This window comes from Nerophis lumbriciformis, linkage group LG32 (assembly GCF_033978685.3).
Source record: "Nerophis lumbriciformis linkage group LG32, RoL_Nlum_v2.1, whole genome shotgun sequence".
Taxonomy (NCBI): Eukaryota; Metazoa; Chordata; class Actinopteri; order Syngnathiformes; family Syngnathidae; genus Nerophis; species Nerophis lumbriciformis.
This window is the reverse complement of record NC_084579.2, coordinates 3,068,692-3,087,097: the sequence shown is the minus strand read 5'-3', so window position 1 is coordinate 3,087,097 and position 18,406 is coordinate 3,068,692. Positions and strand designations below refer to the sequence as shown.

At 44.5% G+C, this 18,406-nt stretch overlaps 1 protein-coding gene across 4 annotated transcripts in view; it reads left to right on the top strand.

Annotated features, from left to right (window-relative positions):
• The window catches only part of heatr1 (HEAT repeat containing 1), an 80,969-nt gene that overhangs the window by 13,932 nt on the left and 48,631 nt on the right, over positions 1–18,406 (top strand). For 2 of the 4 annotated variants that reach the window (XM_061926701.1, XM_061926699.1), the window contains exons 5-19: positions 799–900; positions 985–1,125; positions 5,691–5,902; positions 5,998–6,128; positions 6,195–6,276; positions 11,094–11,195; positions 11,264–11,381; positions 11,455–11,562; positions 11,633–11,725; positions 14,146–14,234; positions 14,309–14,520; positions 14,594–14,715; positions 17,378–17,575; positions 17,649–17,811; positions 17,871–18,019. In XM_061926701.1, coding sequence (XP_061782685.1) covers positions 799–900; positions 985–1,125; positions 5,691–5,902; positions 5,998–6,128; positions 6,195–6,276; positions 11,094–11,195; positions 11,264–11,381; positions 11,455–11,562; positions 11,633–11,725; positions 14,146–14,234; positions 14,309–14,520; positions 14,594–14,715; positions 17,378–17,575; positions 17,649–17,811; positions 17,871–18,019 — 2,022 coding nt within the window. Of the gene's footprint in view, positions 1–798; positions 901–984; positions 1,126–5,690; positions 5,903–5,997; positions 6,129–6,194; positions 6,277–11,093; positions 11,196–11,263; positions 11,382–11,454; positions 11,563–11,632; positions 11,735–14,145; positions 14,235–14,308; positions 14,521–14,593; positions 14,716–17,377; positions 17,576–17,648; positions 17,812–17,870; positions 18,020–18,406 lie in introns of all 4 variants that reach the window. The other 2 variants (XM_061926700.1, XM_061926698.1) reach the window with 1 other exon arrangement.

The following is an 18,406-nucleotide window of genomic DNA, read 5'->3' as shown; positions in this document are numbered from 1 at the left end:
GATGTGAACACAATTACTGTAGTGACTAAATAACATAGTGACTGAAGCAGACAAAGTAATGTATAAACAATGTCAATAACGAGATGGACCATCTGTGAAGTGAACACTAGTAAGGTTGTAAATACTGTATAGAGTAGGCTAACCCATGTGGTTCCTGTGGATGTGAATACAATTACTGTAGTGACTAAATAACATAGTGACTGAAGCAGACAAAGTAATGTGTAAATAATGTCAATAACGAGATGGACCATCTGTGAAGTGAACACTAGTAAGGTTGTAAATACTGTATAGAATAGGCTAACCCATGTGGTTCCTGTGGATGTGAACACAATTACTGTAGTGACTAAATAACATAGTGACTGAAGCAGACAAAGTAATGTGTAAATAATGTCAATAACTAGATGGACCATCTGTGAAGTGAACACTAGTAAGGTTGTAAATACTGTATAGAGTAGGCTCACCCATGTGGTTCCTGTGGATGTGAACACAATTACGGTACTGTAGTGACTAAATAACATAGTGACTGAAACACATATAGTCATTCATTTAGGTGAATGTATTCATGTCAACTCTGTTGATGATTTTTCAATTATTTTATCACCTTAATGGTGCTTTTTTGTGCTAATTTTTGCTGAAAAACCAGGAGCTTATTTTCAGTCTTTTTCATTAAGTTCAAATCACACGCCTGATGTACACAACGTGTCAAAATGCCAAATATCGGTGCAGATAATCGTAAAATCTTTTCCTGTATGTCCTTCCCCTCCTCGAGGTTTACGAGTCTCCCTTTGTGTTGTTTAGAAACCAGGTGTGAAGCTGGCCAAAGGCACGCTGATCACCCACTGCTACTCGGACCTGAGCTTCATGGACTTCATCTGCACCATGGTCACCGCCTCCATTAAGGTGAGCCCGGTCTCACAGCCAATGGGATTCAGAGATGACTTTGGTCACATGTTTCTGTCGTCACACCTTTTTTGGTCTTGAAAGGCTTACACGGGACATTCAAAAAGCTTCTCGCAGCTCCGAGTGGTCTTCTCCTTCTACGCCTCCACCATCGTCGCCGCTCTGGACGCCGTTGACAAAGTGTCCGACGCCATTGTTTCCAAATTGTTGCCATACGTGCAGAAGGTACCTGATTTTTTTTTGTTTGATGATCATGTTTATTATTATGGTTGTCTGTAATAACCTATTAAGCTATTGGCTATTGTCACGTTTAAACACTGAGGACATCTATTAAACAAGACAAAAGGCAAGGAATCAAACAGAGACAGAATTCAATTTGGACTCAATTGAGGAGAGACGGCGTCGACCTGTAACCTCTTACCAACTTCTGTTCTTAGCACGCTCTGACGAAGAAGGTTTTCGTCTCCTCTTTTATTTAAATATTCAATGTTCACGCACCAACACATGTCTCAGCAGGAATGGGAAGTATGTAAAACAGTCATTGTTTTCGGTCACATTGAAGACCAAGAAGAGGATGTCTCGGGCTTGGGCTCTTCCTAGATCCAGCTGGGGCAGGTGTTGGAGGACAATGGATAACCCCTCCCGTCTCCTGACCACAGCTGCTTCAAGAGGGCAGCGGGTCGTAAATAGCGTTGACCTCGGTTACCAAATACCGTATTTTCCGCACTATTAGCTGCACCTAAAAACCACAAATTTACTCAAAAGCTGACAGTGCGGCTTATAACCCGGTGCGCTTTATATATGGATTAATATTAAGATTCATTTTCATAAAGTTTCGGTCTCGCAACTACGGTAAACAGCCGCCATCTTTTTCCCCCTTAGAAGAGGAAGTGCTTCTTCTACGCAAGCAACCGCCAAGGTAAGCACCCGCCCCCATAGAACAGGAAGCGCTTCTTCTTCTACTGTAAGCAACCACCCGCCCGCGTAGTAGAAGAAGAAGAAGAAGAAGAAGAAGGGCGCGGATATTACGTTTCATTTCCTTTGTGTGTTTACATCTGTAAAGACCACAAAATGGCTCCTACTAAGCGACAGGTTTCCGGTTCATGAAAAGACGCAATCTCTCCATCCGCACACGGACTACTATTTCACAGCAACTGCCTAAAGACTTTCAAGAAAAGCTGGCTACTTTCCGTGCATATTGTAAAAACAAGATAGCTGAAAAAAAGATCCGGCCAGAGAACATTATCAACATGGACGAGGTTCCACTGACTTTTGATATTCCTGTGAACCGCACTGTGGATACAACGGGAGCACGTACGGTGAATATTCGCACCACAGGGAATGAGAAGTCATCCTTCACTGTGGTTCTAGCTTGCCATGCTAATGGCCAGAAACTTCCACCCATGGTGATATTCAAAAGGAAGACCTTGCCAAAAGAGACCTTTCCAGCCGGCGTCATCATAAAAGCTAACTCGAAGGGATGGATGAAGAAAAGATGAGCGAGTGGTTAAGGTAAGTTTAAGTTTACGCGAAGAGGCCGGGTGGCTTTTTTCACGCAGCTCCGTCCATGTTGATATACGACTCCATGCGCGCCCACATCACGCTGGTTTTTAATATATTATTAAAGTTTGACTGACCTATCTGACTGTTTTTTTGACATTCCTTTAGCGCAGTTAGATGCGGCTTATAACACGGGGCGGCTTATAGGTGGACAAAGTTTTGAAATATGCCGTTCATTGAAGGCGCGGCTTATAACCCAGGGCGGCTTATGGTGCGGAAAATACGGTAGTTGGAAGAGAGTTTGTGAAATACTTCAAAGAGAGTTCCTCTGGAAGTTGAGCAGATCCTGCCATCTGTCCGTGTTGAAATCACAGTGGAGTTTCACGAGCCTTCTTCCTCTTGGTAGGCCTCGAAAGACAGCATTCATCTTCTTATCAGGAACATAATGTAATACAACGTTTCTTTTGTGATAACTTACAAACAATTATTCCAACATTTATAATGCAAGTATTTGTTTTATCTTTAAATACAGGTAAAAGCCAGTAAATTAGAATATTTTGAAAAACTTGATTTATTTCAGTAATTGCATTCAAAAGGTGTAACTTGTACATTATATTTATTCATTGCACACAGACTGATGCATTCAAATGTTTATTTCATTTAATTTTGATGATTTGAAGTGGCAACAAATGAAAATCCAAAATTCCGTGTGTCACAAAATTAGAATATTACTTAAGGCTAATACAAAAAAGGGATTTTTAGAAATGTTGGCCAAATGAAAAGTATGAAAATGAAAAATATGAGCATGTACAATACTCAATACTTGGTTGGAGCTCCTTTTGCCTCAATTACTGCGTTAATGCGGCGTGGCATGGAGTCGATGAGTTTCTGGCACTGCTCAGGTGTTATGAGAGCCCAGGTTGCTCTGATAGTGGCCTTCAACTCTTCTGCGTTTTTGGGTCTGGCATTCTGCATCTTCCTTTTCACAATACCCCACAGATTTTCTATGGGGCTAAGGTCAGGGGAGTTGGCGGGCCAATTTAGAACAGAAATACCATGGTCCGTAAACCAGGCACGGGTAGATTTTGCGCTGTGTGCAGGCGCCAAGTCCTGTTGGAACTTGAAATCTCCATCTCCATAGAGCAGGTCAGCAGCAGGAAGCATGAAGTGCTCTAAAACTTGCTGGTAGACGGCTGCGTTGACCCTGGATCTCAGGAAACAGAGTGGACCGACACCAGCAGATGACATGGCACCCCAAACCATCACCCAACCATGCAAATTTTGCATTTCCTTTGGAAATCGAGGTCCCAGAGTCTGGAGGAAGACAGGAGAGGCACAGGATCCATGTTGCCTGAAGTCTAGTGTAAAGTTTCCACCATCAGTGATGGTTTGGGGTGCCATGTCATCTGCTGGTGTCGGTCCACTCTGTTTCCTGAGATCCAGGGTCAACGCAGCCATCTACCAGCAAGTTTTAGAGCACTTCATGCTTCCTGCTGCTGACCTGCTCTATGGAGATGGAGATTTCAAGTTCCAACAGGACTTGGCGCCTGCACACAGCGCAAAATCTACCCGTGTCTGGTTTACGGAGCATGGTATTTCTGTTCTAAATTGTCCCGCCAACTCCCCTGACCTTAGCCCCATAGAAAATCTGTGGGGTATTGTGAAAAGGAAGATGCAGAATGCCAGACCCAAAAACGCAGAAGAGTTGAAGGCCACTATCAGAGCAACCTGGGCTCTCATAACACCTGAGCAGTGCCAGAAACTCATCGACTCCATGCCACGCCGCATTAACGCAGTAATTGAGGCAAAAGGAGCTCCAACCAAGTATTGAGTATTGTACATGCTCATATTTTTCATTTTCATACTTTTCAGTTGGCCAACATTTCTAAAAATCCCTTTTTTGTATTAGCCTTAAGTAATATTCTAATTTTGTGACACACGGAATTTTGGATTTTCATTTGTTGCCACTTCAAATCATCAAAATTAAATGAAATAAACATTTGAATGCATCAGTCTGTGTGCAATGAATAAATATAATGTACAAGTTACACCTTTTGAATGCAATTACTGAAATAAATCAAGTTTTTCAAAATATTCTAATTTACTGGCTTTTACCTGTGTGTGTGTGTGTGTGTATATATATATATATATATATATATATATATATATATACAGTATATAATTTATATTTATTTATTTTGCCGTTTTTGTTTACATGTTAAAGGTGTTTTAATGAATATACATGCATGTTTAACACATATAGATTCCTTTCTTTCATGAAGACAAGAATATAAGTTGGTGTATTACCTGATTCTGATGACTTGCATTGATTGTAATCAGACAGTAGTGATGATAACGTCCACGTTTAGCAAATGGAGGAGAAAAAAAGTTCCTCCTTTCCGTCTAATACCACATGAAAGTGGTTGGTTTTTGGCATCTTATTTGTCCAGCTTCCATATTCGTTTTTATACACTTTACAAGAAATACATTGGCGGCAAACTCCGTAGCTTGCTAGCTTGTTTGCGCTGGCTTTCGGAGACTCTTGTTTTGAAAGCGCAGGCGCGATGGAGCGGCACTTTTATTGTGAAGACAGGAACTGTGCAGTCAGTCTTTAGGCTTTTGACGAGATTTACGGTTGAAATAAAAAAGGGTCTTTTTTCCTTCACACTTTTGATTGATTGATTGAAACTTTTATTAGTAGATTGCACAGTACAGTACATATTCCGTACAATTGACCACTAAATGGTAACACCCCAATAAGTTTTTCAACTTGTTTAAGTCAGGCCATGTGACCGCCTGGCTCTGTTTGATTGGTCCAACGTCACCAGTGACTGCATCTGATTGGTGGAACGGAGTGAACGTCACCAGTGACTGTATTTGTTGAAACGCAGGCACTATGAAGGTCTGTCTGACAGACCAAAACAAACAAAGCGTGCATTAACAGATCGATAAAAATTAGTAGCGAGTAGCGAGCTGAATGTAGATAAAAGTAGCGGAGTAAAAGTAGCGTTTCTTCTCTATAAATATACTCAAGTAAAAGTATGTTGCATTAAAACTACTCTTAGAAGTACAATTTATCCCAAAAGTTACTCAAGTAGATGTAACGGAGTAAATGTAGCGCGTTACTACCCACTTCTGATAAGCGGTAGAAAATGGATGGATGGATGGAGCCATATGTAGGAATGTGGCCAGAAATGGTACTGCAATCGCAGTCAAAATTCTGTAGTCCCCTCTCCCTGACTGATGTTGCCAGATCGTGTACCTAATGAAGTGACCTGTCCTCCCCAAAGGGGCTGAAGTCGAGGCTGGCGGACTACAAGGCGGCCACCTACATGGTGGTGTGTCAGATGGCGGTGAAGGTGGTGATGGAGGCCGGTCTCATCGACACGCTGGCCGTGCACGTCAGCAAGTCTCTGCTCAAAGAACCTGTGTTGGCCAAAGAGGGGCTGGGCTGCCTCGTCGTGCTGCTCCAGAGCCAGAAGGATGGCGCGGCTGGGTCCAGGTAGGCCGACGTCCAGCAACACACCTGAGCCTGTGAAAGCGTCGCCCCGCCGTTCACCGTGTGTGTACGTACATGTGTGTGTGTGTGTGCTGAAGATTCTGCGGCTGTGTGTGCTCCATGCCGACGCTGGCGTCCACCCTGCAGATCATGGCGGACACCCACGACGTCAGTCCTCTTCTGCGCTACCTGCTGCCTCACCTGGTCCACGCCGTGTTCAGCAGCTCAGGTGAGAGCCGCTGCCTTTTGAGCGGAAGCAAAAGAGTCTTGACAGTTTTGAGTGTTTGTGCTGCAGATGAGACGGACGTCTCGGGTGTGTTGGAGTCGCTGGTGCAGTCTGTCCCTCTGACCAAAGGCCTGGACAAACGTCTCGCTCGGTAAACTCCTTCCTCATGCGCCTATTAGCATCGCTTGTTTACTTCCAGTGTTTCCCACACATTCATTTATTTGTGGCGGCCCGCCACGAAAGAATTATGTCCGCCACAAATGGATTTTCCGGCTTTTGACTCGCTCGACCGCTCATAAAAGCAATGGGACTGTCTGTGAATTTTGCTTGTAGTTACACCTCCGGTGCAGCAGGTGGCATTGTAACTCCACCAATAGCACCTTATTCACCTGGTGGGCCAGAAGAAGAAGAAGAGGGACGGACGGAATCAAAATACTCGCCGGCTACTTTTCATAATGATGGCACTTCCTACGTTTCTACCTCAAACGTCCAAAAGCTGCTGAAAGCCTTGATCCAGGATGCCATGGGGAAAAAAAACTTAAATGGTGCCTTTTGGCGACAGTTAGCAGCTTGGTGGCTCATAGCCGGCTAGCTAACGCTTGCTAGCGCGGTAGCATTGCTTCATTTTTACAGGTGTTATAGGTAGATAGGTTATAGCTGCATCGCTCGCGGCTCGTCATATATTTAACGTTAATCCGCGATTTCACCGAGCGTTTCACTGACGGTTTCGCCTGACGCTGCTTCATTAACACCGCCGCTGTTTGACTCGGCCACCTGTTTTCATACCGACGAGCTAACGTGTCCAGGTTATAACCCTGTTGTCAATAAACACACATGGACTGAAGCTAAATTGTCCACTGTCCACTGCAGCATGTGAATGCAATGAATAGAATAAAATCTGAGCCAACTAGCTGTTAAAATGTTGTCCAGGTTAATGTTTTGGCCATTAAAAGCCCTTCATTTCAAGATTTCAACTGTGATCGGGCTTTAAACAGGTGGCTGACCTGTTCAGATGGGTGTAACTGCTACTGGTCAAATAATGTGAAATAGCATTTAATTTTACATGTATGCAATGCCATTTAAATGTAATTATAGATAATAATAATAATAATAATAATAAATACTGTGTAGTGTTGTAAATAGTAAACGGGAAGGATTCTAGTAAGATATAAGCCATGAGCTCTACACAGCCAGAAAAAACCCTAGGCAGGACAAGTAAAAATATTGGGACAAGTAGATTTGAGAAGTCAGGCAAGTAGAAAAAAACCTTAACGTTGAACCCTGCATGTGTTGAGCTGCTGCCGCTTAAGGTTAGACGGCACTGTACATAGAGCGCTTCTGCTCGTTAGTAATAAATTCTAATGTTGGATGTTCACTCCTTCACACAGATGAGTATAGAAAAATATTTTCAACGGCCAAAAAGGGCTCGACTTGGAGAGGAGGTAGGCCTACAGTTCGGACCACAGGTGCGACCTGTTCAGCAGCAGCAGGAGGAGGTTGACAGACTGTGGCAGGACATCTCTGCCTCTGTTTCACTTCATGTTGCTGGTAAATAATATGGTTGTAGTAGTAGGCTAAAGTTAAATTATTTAGTATTCACTAATTAAAGGGGCAGAGCTTTAAGAGACATTTTAGCTTTTATATTTTATAAGATATATTTTTTGTAAGAACCACAATTAATAATATATATAATATATTTCAGTGAATCACTAATTGTTCAAATCTGTATATAAATATGTACATAAAATGTTGTAATTATATTCCAACTCTGCGTTCTTCTTGGTCATGGCCGCTGCCGTCGCCGCCGCCCCCCCCGCCTGCCGACCACACCACCACAAATAGATGCCTGTCCTGTGGGAAACACTGACTTCCTAAAGTTACCAAAACAAAAGATTTGTTCCGCTTCTTGGCACGCGTCGGTTTGGATAACCAAAGGGCATGTGGATAGAGCATGCTAGAAAATGTCCGATGCATTGCAGCAGTCAGCCTTAATGCATTGTTGCAGATCCATGATTGTTGTGCACGTCATGCCGTGCGTGTTTGGGAGACCAGCGGGTGAAATGTGCGGCTTGGATGTGAGAGAGAGAGAGAGGCAACGCGCGCGGGTGTGTTCAGAGGTTTAAAATGCGTGCCTGTTGGTCTAATATCATATTAATACATTTTTTCCTAATATTTTTGCGATCGACTGGTAGGGTCCCAAAGACCGACTAGTACAGGGGTCGGCAACCCGCGGCTCCGGAGCCGCATGCGGCTCTTTGATCACTCTGATGCGGCTCAGCAGCTTACTTGCTGAACCCCCCAATTTTCCCGTGAGACTTCCGGATTTCAGTGCCTCTCGCAGAAAACTCCCGGGATTAATATTCACCGATTTTCACCCTTACGGCTATAATAAGGGCGTGCCATGATGGTACAACATTTGGCGCTCTCTACAATCTGTAATAACAGCGTGCCAGCCCAACACTTGTTATACAATATACATCTTCTGCTTGCACACAAACGTGACAGCAAGGCATACTTGGTCACCAGCCACACAGGTTACACTGACGGTGACCATATAAAACAACTTTAACACGCTTACTAATAATGCGCCACACTTTGAACCAAAACCAAACAAGAATGGCAAACACATTTCGGGAGAACATCTGCACCTTAACACAACATAAACACAACAGAACAAACACCCAGAATCCCATGCAGCCCTGACTCTTCCGGGCTACTACATTATACCCCCCCCCCCTGTGCTTGGTTGAGGTGGGTGGGGTTTGGTAGCGGGGGTGTATAATGTATCCCGGAAGAGTTAGGGCTGCATGGGATTCTGGGTATTTGTCCTGTTGTGTTAATGTTATGCAGATGTTCTCCCGAAATGTGTTTGTCATTCTTGTTTGGTGTGGGTTCACAGTGTGGCGCATTATTAGTAAGAGTGTTATAGTTTTTTTTTATACCGCCACCGTCAGTGTAACCTGTGTATGCCTTGCTGTCACCTACGTGAGCAAGCGGAAACACCATACAACATGTGGCTGATCAGGCACGCTGGTTGTAGTGGGTGCTATATGCTGTACCATCACGGCACGCATGACGCTGACAAGCGCCATTCATTTAAAACCCGTGTGTCGCACCAGCTTTCAAATTCCATATAAAGGAGTGGGCAGTGTATCTGAGACCCCTGGTTTATACATAGCACAAAGCAAAAAAAAAACTTTGTATGCAGTGTTATTTCATTTAAAATTAAAAAAAAAAAATTTGCGGCTCCTATTGTTTTCTATAATTTGCGAAACTGGTCAAAATGGCTCTTTGACTGGTCAAGGTTGCCGACCCCTGGACTAGTAGAACTCCTGCGCTTGTGTATGGCCAACACTCACATTAAAGATAGAGCATGGAAACTACAACTTCACATGGAGGTGTGGAAATAGAACAAGCAAATTCTTTGAGAAATCAGACTCATTTAGTGCATGAAAACATACTGACTGTGTTTAATCCAATATAGTAATAAGTAGGGATGCTTGTTAAGAAATTATCGAGTTCGATGCCATTATCGAATCCTCTTATCGAACCGATTCCTTAACGATTCTCTTATCGAATCCAGATAGGTTGTTGTATATGGAAAAGAAACACACAATACTTGGTTTAACAAAAACTCACTTTTATTTTTTAAGAAAAAAATAAAATAAATAAATAAATATTGACTGTTGTTACCCCCCAAAAAATAAAATAAAATAAATAAATATTGACTGTTAGTGCCCCTTTAAGTGGGCCACCTAAGAAAAATACATGCAGGGAAAATCCTGCATTCGTTTGTATTGTACAGCACTTTACATTTGAAACAAATCTCAGGGTAATGGTGTTGTTTACTTTTTTCTCCATTACATGTCAGCAAAATACAATTATTAACCTACTTGTATTCGTCTGTGTTCACCAAGTTGAAGGGGAGGAGATTTTTCACCATCATTCTCGTTAACTTGCGAGTAATGTTGTTACTCTCCTCCTCACTCATCTTGCTGCGCTCTGCGTTATACCTCGCCATGGTAAATGGTTATACCTCGCTATGGTAAATCATATCAAATCAACTTTATTTATAAAGCACATTTAAAATTTACCACAGGGGTAGCCAAAGTGCTGTACAATGGACAGGTTAAAAGATAAAACGAGTACCGAGCAAACACAACACAACACAAACAGAACACGATAAAAAATAAATAAATAAAAATAGAATAAATAAAAACATAAAAACAGGTTGACAGCAGGTGTATTTTGGGGCGCCATTGCAGGATGGATATCACTCAGTGTTAAAAGCCATGGAATAAAAGTATGTTTTTAAGAGATATTTAAAAACAGGAAGAGAGGAGGCTTGTCTAACACTCAGGGGTAGGTCGTTCCAGAGCTTGGGAGCAGCAACGGCGAAAGCTCTGTCACCTCTAAGCTTCAGCCTTGTGTCAGGGACCGTCAACAGCAGCTGATCGGCTGATCTTAAGGATCGGGTGGGGCAGTAAGGCTGAAGGAGGTCGGAGAGATAGGTTGGCGCGAGGTTGTTTAGGATTTGAATCCATGGAATCGGTTCTTTTCTTATTGAACAATCGGAACATCGAACATCATCCCTAACTGTACATGTGTTGATAGGTGGGCAGAGAATAGTGCGGTCAAAATGTTGAACATTCAAGCAAGAATTCAACAGTGACAATAAATTGGAATGTTTCTATGTATGTTGTTCCAGTTTGCTTCTGGATGATTACATGAGTCAGACGTTTCTATGTATGTTGTTCCAGTTTGCTCCTGGATGATTACATGAGTCAGACGTTTCTATGTATGTTGTTCCAGTTTGCTCCTGGATGATTACATGAGTCAGACGTTTCTATGTATGTTGTTCCAGTTTGCTCCTGGATGATTACATGAGTCAGACGTTTCTATGTATGTTGTTCCAGTTTGCTCCTGGATGATTACATGAGTCAGACGTTTCTATGTATGTTGTTCCAGTTTGCTCCTGGATGATTACATGAGTCAGACGGAGCTCAGCGAGGAAGACGTCTCCGCCCTCAACAAGCGACTTCAGCCGCTCGTCCGACTGTTTGAGTCCAAGTGAGTTTTGCTGCCGTCTCTCACCGTTGGCAAAGGTGTCAAACGGCGTGTGCTCTGACCGCCCCCAGGTACTGCTTGGCTTTAGACGGCGTGCTCTCGGGTCATGTGACCGACATCAGCAGCTCAGAGCAGAAGCGCCTCTTCCATCACTTCCTCTCTGTGTCCATGAGCAGCGGAAAATTCCAGGTGCAGTGAGTCGCCTCGGTTAGGCACACTTTCCAAGTTGGGACTAAAGTATTTGTGGGGTCCTGGGGAGCAGATTGTGGGGGACTCGGACACGTCGCTGCTGCTCAGCTTGAATCACCCGCAGGCTTCGCTCCGAGTCTCGGCGCTCCAGCACCTGAAGAGCGTCGCTGCCTCCGGGCAGGTACGCCATCTTCTTCTTTACCCCTGAAGACCGGTTCTTATCTGACTTTGTTTCCTCTCCTCGACCGCAGAGTTTGGATCAAGACTTCCTGAAAGACGCCATCTTGGAGCGCTTGAAGGACGACGTGCTGGAAGTGGTCACCGCGGCTGTCCAAACCTTAGAGGTCAGCCAGGTCTGCCATGTTTTTATTAGCATTCATCAAGACCAGATCCTGTTTCCCAGCAATAAAACTATCCATCCATCCATCCATCTTCCTCCGCTTATCCGAGGTCGGGTCGCGGGGGCAGCAGCCTAAGCGGGGAAGCCCAGACTTCCCTCTCCCCAGCCACTTCATCCAGCTCTTCCTGTGGGACCCCGAGGCGTTCCCAGGCCAGCCGAGAGACATAGTCTTCCCAACGTGTCCTGGGTCTTCCCCGCGGCCTCCTACCGGTCGGACGTGCCCTAAACACCTCCCTAGGGAGGCGTTCGGGTGGCATCCTGACCAGATGCCCGAACCACCTCATCTGGCTCCTCTCGATGTGGAGGAGCAGCGGCTTTACTTTGAGCTCCCCCCGGATGGCAGAGCTTCTCACCCTATCTCTAAGGGAGAGCCCCGCCACCCGGCGGAGGAAACTCATTTCGGCCACTTGTACCCGTGATCTTGTCCTTTCGGTCATAACCCAAAGCTCATGACCATAGGTGAGGATGGGAACGTAGATCGACCGGTAAATTGAGAGCTTTGCCTTCCGGCTCAGCTCCTTCTTCACCACAACGGATCGATACAGCGTCCGCATTACTGAAGACGCCGCACCGATCCGCCTGTCGATCTCACGATCCACTCTTCCCTCACTCGTGAACAAGACACCGAGGTACTTGAACTCCTCCACTTGGGGCAAGATCTCCTCCCCAACCCGGAGATGGCACTCCACCCTTTTCCGGGCGAGAACCATGGACTCGGACTTGGAGGTGCTGATTCCCATCCCAGTCGCTTCACACTCAGCTGCGAACCGATCCAGTGAGAGCTGAAGATCCTGGCCAGATGAAGCCATCAGGACCACATCATCTGCAAAAAGCAGAGACCTAATCCTGCAGCCACCAAACCAGATCCCCTCAACGCCTTGACTGCGCCTAGAAATTCTGTCCATAAAAGTTATGAACAGAATGGGTGACAAAGGGCAGCCTTGGCGGAGTCCAACCCTCACTGGAAACGTGTCCGACTTACTACCGGCAATGCGGACCAAGCTCTGGCACTGATCATACAGGGAGCGGACCGCTACAATCAGACAGTCCGATACCCCGTACTCTCTGAGCACTCCCCACAGGACTTCCCGAGGGACACGGTCGAATGCCTTCTCCAAGTCCACAAAACACATGTAGACTGGTTGGGCAAACTCCCATGCACCCTCAAGGACCCTGCGGAGAGTATAGAGCTGGTCCACAGTTCCACGACCAGGACGAAAACCACACTGTTCCTCCTGAATCCGAGGTTCGACTATCCGGCGTAGCCTCCTCTCCAGTACACCTGAATAGACCTTACCGGGAAGGCTGAGGAGTGTGATCCCACGATAGTTAGAACACACCCTCCGGTTCCCCTTCTTAAAGAGAGGAACTACCACCCCGGTCTGCTAATCCAGTGGCACCGCAATAAAACTATGCATGAGTAATTGGTTATTAAAGAAAGAAGTCAGTCCAACACACAGCATGCAAATATTGCTGTAGTTTCAGGACATCTGTCTAAAGTTTATCATTTTATCAAACGCATTTTTTATTGATACCAATTAGGTGTCTATTGCAATACATATTGATATCGTTTTATCGCCCAGTCCAAATCTAAAGGGTCATTTTCTACAATGATCAATAAAACAGTTGAGTATCATAACATTAAGTGTTGTCTATGAAGGTTCTCATTCATCCAGGTCTTTGTCATCCGAGTAGGCTTCATCAGTTCCTGCTCATAGACTACTGAGGTATTGGCACCAGCCACTAGACTAGATCCGACCCATCGAAGTCTTAGACTAGATCTGACCCATTGAAGTCTTAAGACTAGATCTGAGCCATCGAAGTCTAAGACTAGATCTAACCCATCGAAGTCTTACGACTAGATCTGACCCATCGAAGTCTAAGACTAGATCTGACCCATCGAAGTCTTAGACTAGATCTGACCCATCGAAGTCTTAAGACTAGATCTGAGCCATCGAAGTCTAAGACTAGATCTGACCCATCGAAGTATTAAGACTCGATCTGACCCATCGAAGTCTAAGACTAGATCTGACCCATCGAAGTCTTAAGACTAGATCTGACCCATCGAAGTCTTAAGAGTAGATCTGACCCATCGAAGTCTAAGACTAGATCTGACCCATCGAAGTCTTAAGACTAGATCTGACCCATCGAAGTCTTAAGACTAGATCTGACCCATCGAAGTCTAAGACTAGATCTGACCCATCGAAGTCTTAAGACTAGATCTGACCCATCGAAGTCTAAGACTAGATCTGACCCATCGAACTGATGAAGTCTACTCAGATGAGAGTCAAATGTCTTCTAAGACCAACCAAAGAGTCCAGTTGCTATGGATTGAATGCCCTGATATTAAGTGTTGTTTTTTAGGCGGTGCTGGATGTTCTGGACTCTGAGGAGACTGTGTCGTCTTTATTGTCTCTGCTGCAAAGACTCGATCAGCCTGAGGCCGACAGCTGGTCAGAAGAGTTTGGTTTTCCTTCATTTACACGCTTGAATCTCTGTAACCACGGCGACCGTCTCTCTCCTCCAGGCTGCCGGTTTTAACAGAATCGGTGCGTTTACTGTCCGAATCCCCGCTGGGAAAGGGGGCCGACGAGGTGGTGCAGAAGATCAGCTGGGGGCTCGTGCCTTTCCTGGTGGTCACCACCTCGTGTCTGGACTCCGCCCAGGTGCGCCTCGCACGCCAGGTCGCCGAGTGCTCAGTCCTCGCCCAACACCCGCTCACCCTGAACTGGGCCAAAGGTAACAGAAGGAAGTTGCAGTGCTTCTTCTGAAATATGCTGAGAGCTTGAACATGTTTCTTCTGTCCGCACAGAACTGCGTCAAGTGGTTAAGCGCAGCTCAAAAAACAATTTCGCCGATTTGGCCAACGAGCGACTGGTCTCAACTCTGAACAAGAACCTGGCCAGCATGGAGCTCTTCTCCAAACGAGACGCTGTGAGTTTGATTTTGTTTGTGGGTGAAATGTGAACAACAAACATAGCAAAGTAAAGTGGAACCACGATTTTCCAACTTAATTGTTTCTGAAACATGGTTCGTGAATCTAAAACTTTGTATATTGAAGCATAGTTCCCTGAGAGGAACAATATATACATGAAAAATTGGTTCTAGTCTCCACAAAAATCCTTATTTAATGAAAACTGCACACTTTTTGCGTGTGTGTGTGTGTGTGTGTGTGTGTGTGTGTGTGTGTGTGTGTGTGTGTGTGTGCATATATGTATATATATATATATACATATACATATATATATATATATATATATGTATATATATATATATATGTGTATATATATATGTGTATATATATATATATATATATGTATATATATATATATATATATATGTATATATATATATATATATGTGTATATATATATATATATGTGTGTGTATATATATATATGTGTACATATATATATGTATATATATATATGTATATATATATATATATATATATATATGTATATATATATATATATATGTATGTATGTATATATACAGTGGGGCAAAAAAGTATTTAGTCAGCCACCAATTGTGCAAGTTCTCCCACTTAAAATGATGACAGAGGTCTGTAATTTTCATCATAGGTACACTTCAACTGTGAGAGACAGAATGTGAAAAAAAAATCCAGGAATTCACATTGTAGGATTTTTTAAGAATTTATATGTAAATTATGGTGGAAAATAAGTATTTGGTCAATAACAAAAATTCAACTCAATACTTTGTAATATAACCTTTGTTGGCAATAACAGAGGTCAAACGATTACTATAGGTCTTTACCAGGTTTGCACACACAGTAGCTGGTATTTTGGCCCATTCCTCCATGCAGATCTTCTCGAGAGCAGTGATGTTTTGGGGCTGTCGCCGAGCAACACGGACTTTCAACTCCCTCAACAGATTTTCTATTGGGTTGAGGTCTGGAGACTGGCTAGGCCACTCCAGGACTTTCAAATGCTTCTTACGGAGCCACTCCTTCGTTGCCCGGGCGGTGTGTTTGGGATCATTGTCATGCTGGAAGACCCAGCCACGTTTCATCTTCAAAGCTCTCACTGATGGAAGGAGGTTTTGACTGAAAATCTCACGATACATGGCCCCATTCATTCTTTCCTTAACACGGCTCAGTCGGCCTGCCCCCTTAATAGAAAAACAGCCCCAAAGCATGATGTTTCCACCCCCATGCTTCACAGTAGGTATGGTGTTCTTGGGATGCAACTCAGTATTCTTCTTCCTCCAAACACGACGAGTTGAGTTTATACCAAAAAGTTCTATTTTGGTTTCATCTGACCACATGACATTCTCCCAATCCTCTGCTGTATCATCCATGTGCTCTCTGGCAAACTTCAGAGGGGCCTGGACATGCACTGGCTTAAGCAGGGGGACACGTCTGGCACTGCAGGATTTGATTCCCTGTCGGCGTAGTGTGTTACTGATGGTAACCTTTGTTACTTTGGTCCCAGTTCTCTGCAGGTCATTCACCAGGTCCCCCCGTGTCGTTCTGGGATTTTTGCTCACCGTTCTCATGATCATTTTGACCCCACGGGATGAGATCTTGCGTGGAGCCCCAGATCGAGGGAGATTATCAGTGGTCTTATATGTCTTCCATTTTCTGATAATTGCTCCCACAGTTGATTTTTTCACACCAAGCTGCTTGCCTATTGTAGATTCACTCTTCACAGTCTGGTGCAGGTCTACAATTCTTTTCCTGGTGTCCTTCGACATCTCTTTGGTCTTGGCCATAGTGGAGTTTGGAGTCTGACTGTTTGAGGCTGTGGACAGGTGTCTTTTATACAGATAACAAGTTCAAACAGGTGCCATTAATACAGGTAACAAGTGGAGGACAGAAGAGCTTCTTAAAGAAGAAGTTACAGGTCTGTGAGAGCCAGAGATCTTCCTTGTTTGAAGTGACCAAATACTTATTTTCCACCATAATTTACAAATAAATTCTTTAAAATTCCTACAATGTGAATTCCTGGATTTTTTTTTCACATTCTGTCTCTCACAGTTGAAGTGTACCTATGATGAAAATTACAGACCTCTGTCATCATTTTAAGTGGGAGAACTTGCACAATCGGGGGCTGACTAAATACCTTTTTCCCCCACTGTATTCTGTATCGCAATATGGTCTTAAAATATCGCAATATTAAAAAAGGCCATATCGCCCAGCCCTAGTTCAATGATGCCATTTCTGTTTGTCATGTATAATTTTGTCTATTTTGTGTTTATCCTTGAATAAACAGGTCAGTTTCTTGTTACCAACCATTGTGTATTATTCAAACTCCCCTAATTCAGCTGGCTAGTTGTTATCAAGAGTACTAAAACCCTTTTCAACATGATTCTAACAACTAAGTAGGCTAAATAACTTTAAACTTTAATACATGCTCGGATAGGCCATTATTGGTCAGTATCGGTATCGGTCAGTATCGGTATCGGATCGGAAATGCAAAAACAATATCGGTATCGGATCGGAAGTGCAAAAACCTGGATCGGGACATCCCTACTTGGCACAGTCTAAAAGTTTGTAAAAGGAACATTCCCCCACAAGAGGGGTTGGTAGATGGAGGTTCCACTGTACTAACTGTGCTCCATGTTTCTTCATCAGCTGCAGAAGTTGGGTCAGTTGGGGGAGCGGCACTGTGGTTCTGGTGTAAGAGGGTCCACGTTCTTCCTGGTGATAACGCGGATGCACCTGCTGGGCCTGGACCAGCTGGGCGAGACTGAACACCTGCTGACTGCACAAAGGGTCTACGCCAATTTGGAGGCGCCGCTGATGGAACTTGTCAAGAACCACGAGGACGAGGTGAGACTCGGTGCAACACGTCGCTCGGTCCCGCTCCCGCCGGGGTCTGTCTGACACTTCCTGTTCGCAACAGGAAGCGCCACCTGTCGCCTTGGTCCCGGCGTCTTTCACCGAGGCACTGAGCTTGTACCTGAGCAGCCGCGCACAGCAGCGAGACGCCGAGTACCGTCTCGTTTTGCTTTCTCTGCTGCGAGACTTCATCTCGTCTCTCAGGTGTCACGACGACACCTTCAAAGGTAAGCGAGGCTCTGATTGGCTCACGGCAGCCTCACCTGACAGGGCGTCCTTCCCCCAGCTGCCATGTGGTGGAACCCGGAGAAGTTAGACACCAACACCTGCTGCTACCTGAGTCTGGTCGCACGTCTTTTTGCGGTTGTCCTCGACGGCGCCGGCGAGGGGCCGACCGCGGGCAGCTTTCGGGAGTTCATGAAGCTGCTGGTCAAGGTGGGAGCTGCTCTACATGCATTTGACATCTCTTTATGTTTTTAAATGATTCATCATTTTCATCGGGAATAATTCCGTTTTGTCATGATTACCGTATTTTCCGCACCATAAGCCGCCCTGGGTTATAAGCCGCGCCTTCAATGAACGGCATATTTCAAAACTTTGTCCACCTATAAGCCGCCCCGTGTTATAAGCCGCATCTAACTGCGCTAAAGGAATGTCAAAAAAACAGTCAGATAGGTCAGTCAAACTTTAATAATATATTAAAAACCAGCGTGATGTGGGCGCGCATGGAGTCGTATATCAACATGGACGGAGCTGCGTGAAAAAAGCCACCCGGCCTCTTCGCGTAAACTTCCCTTAACCACTCGCTCATCTTTTCTTCAT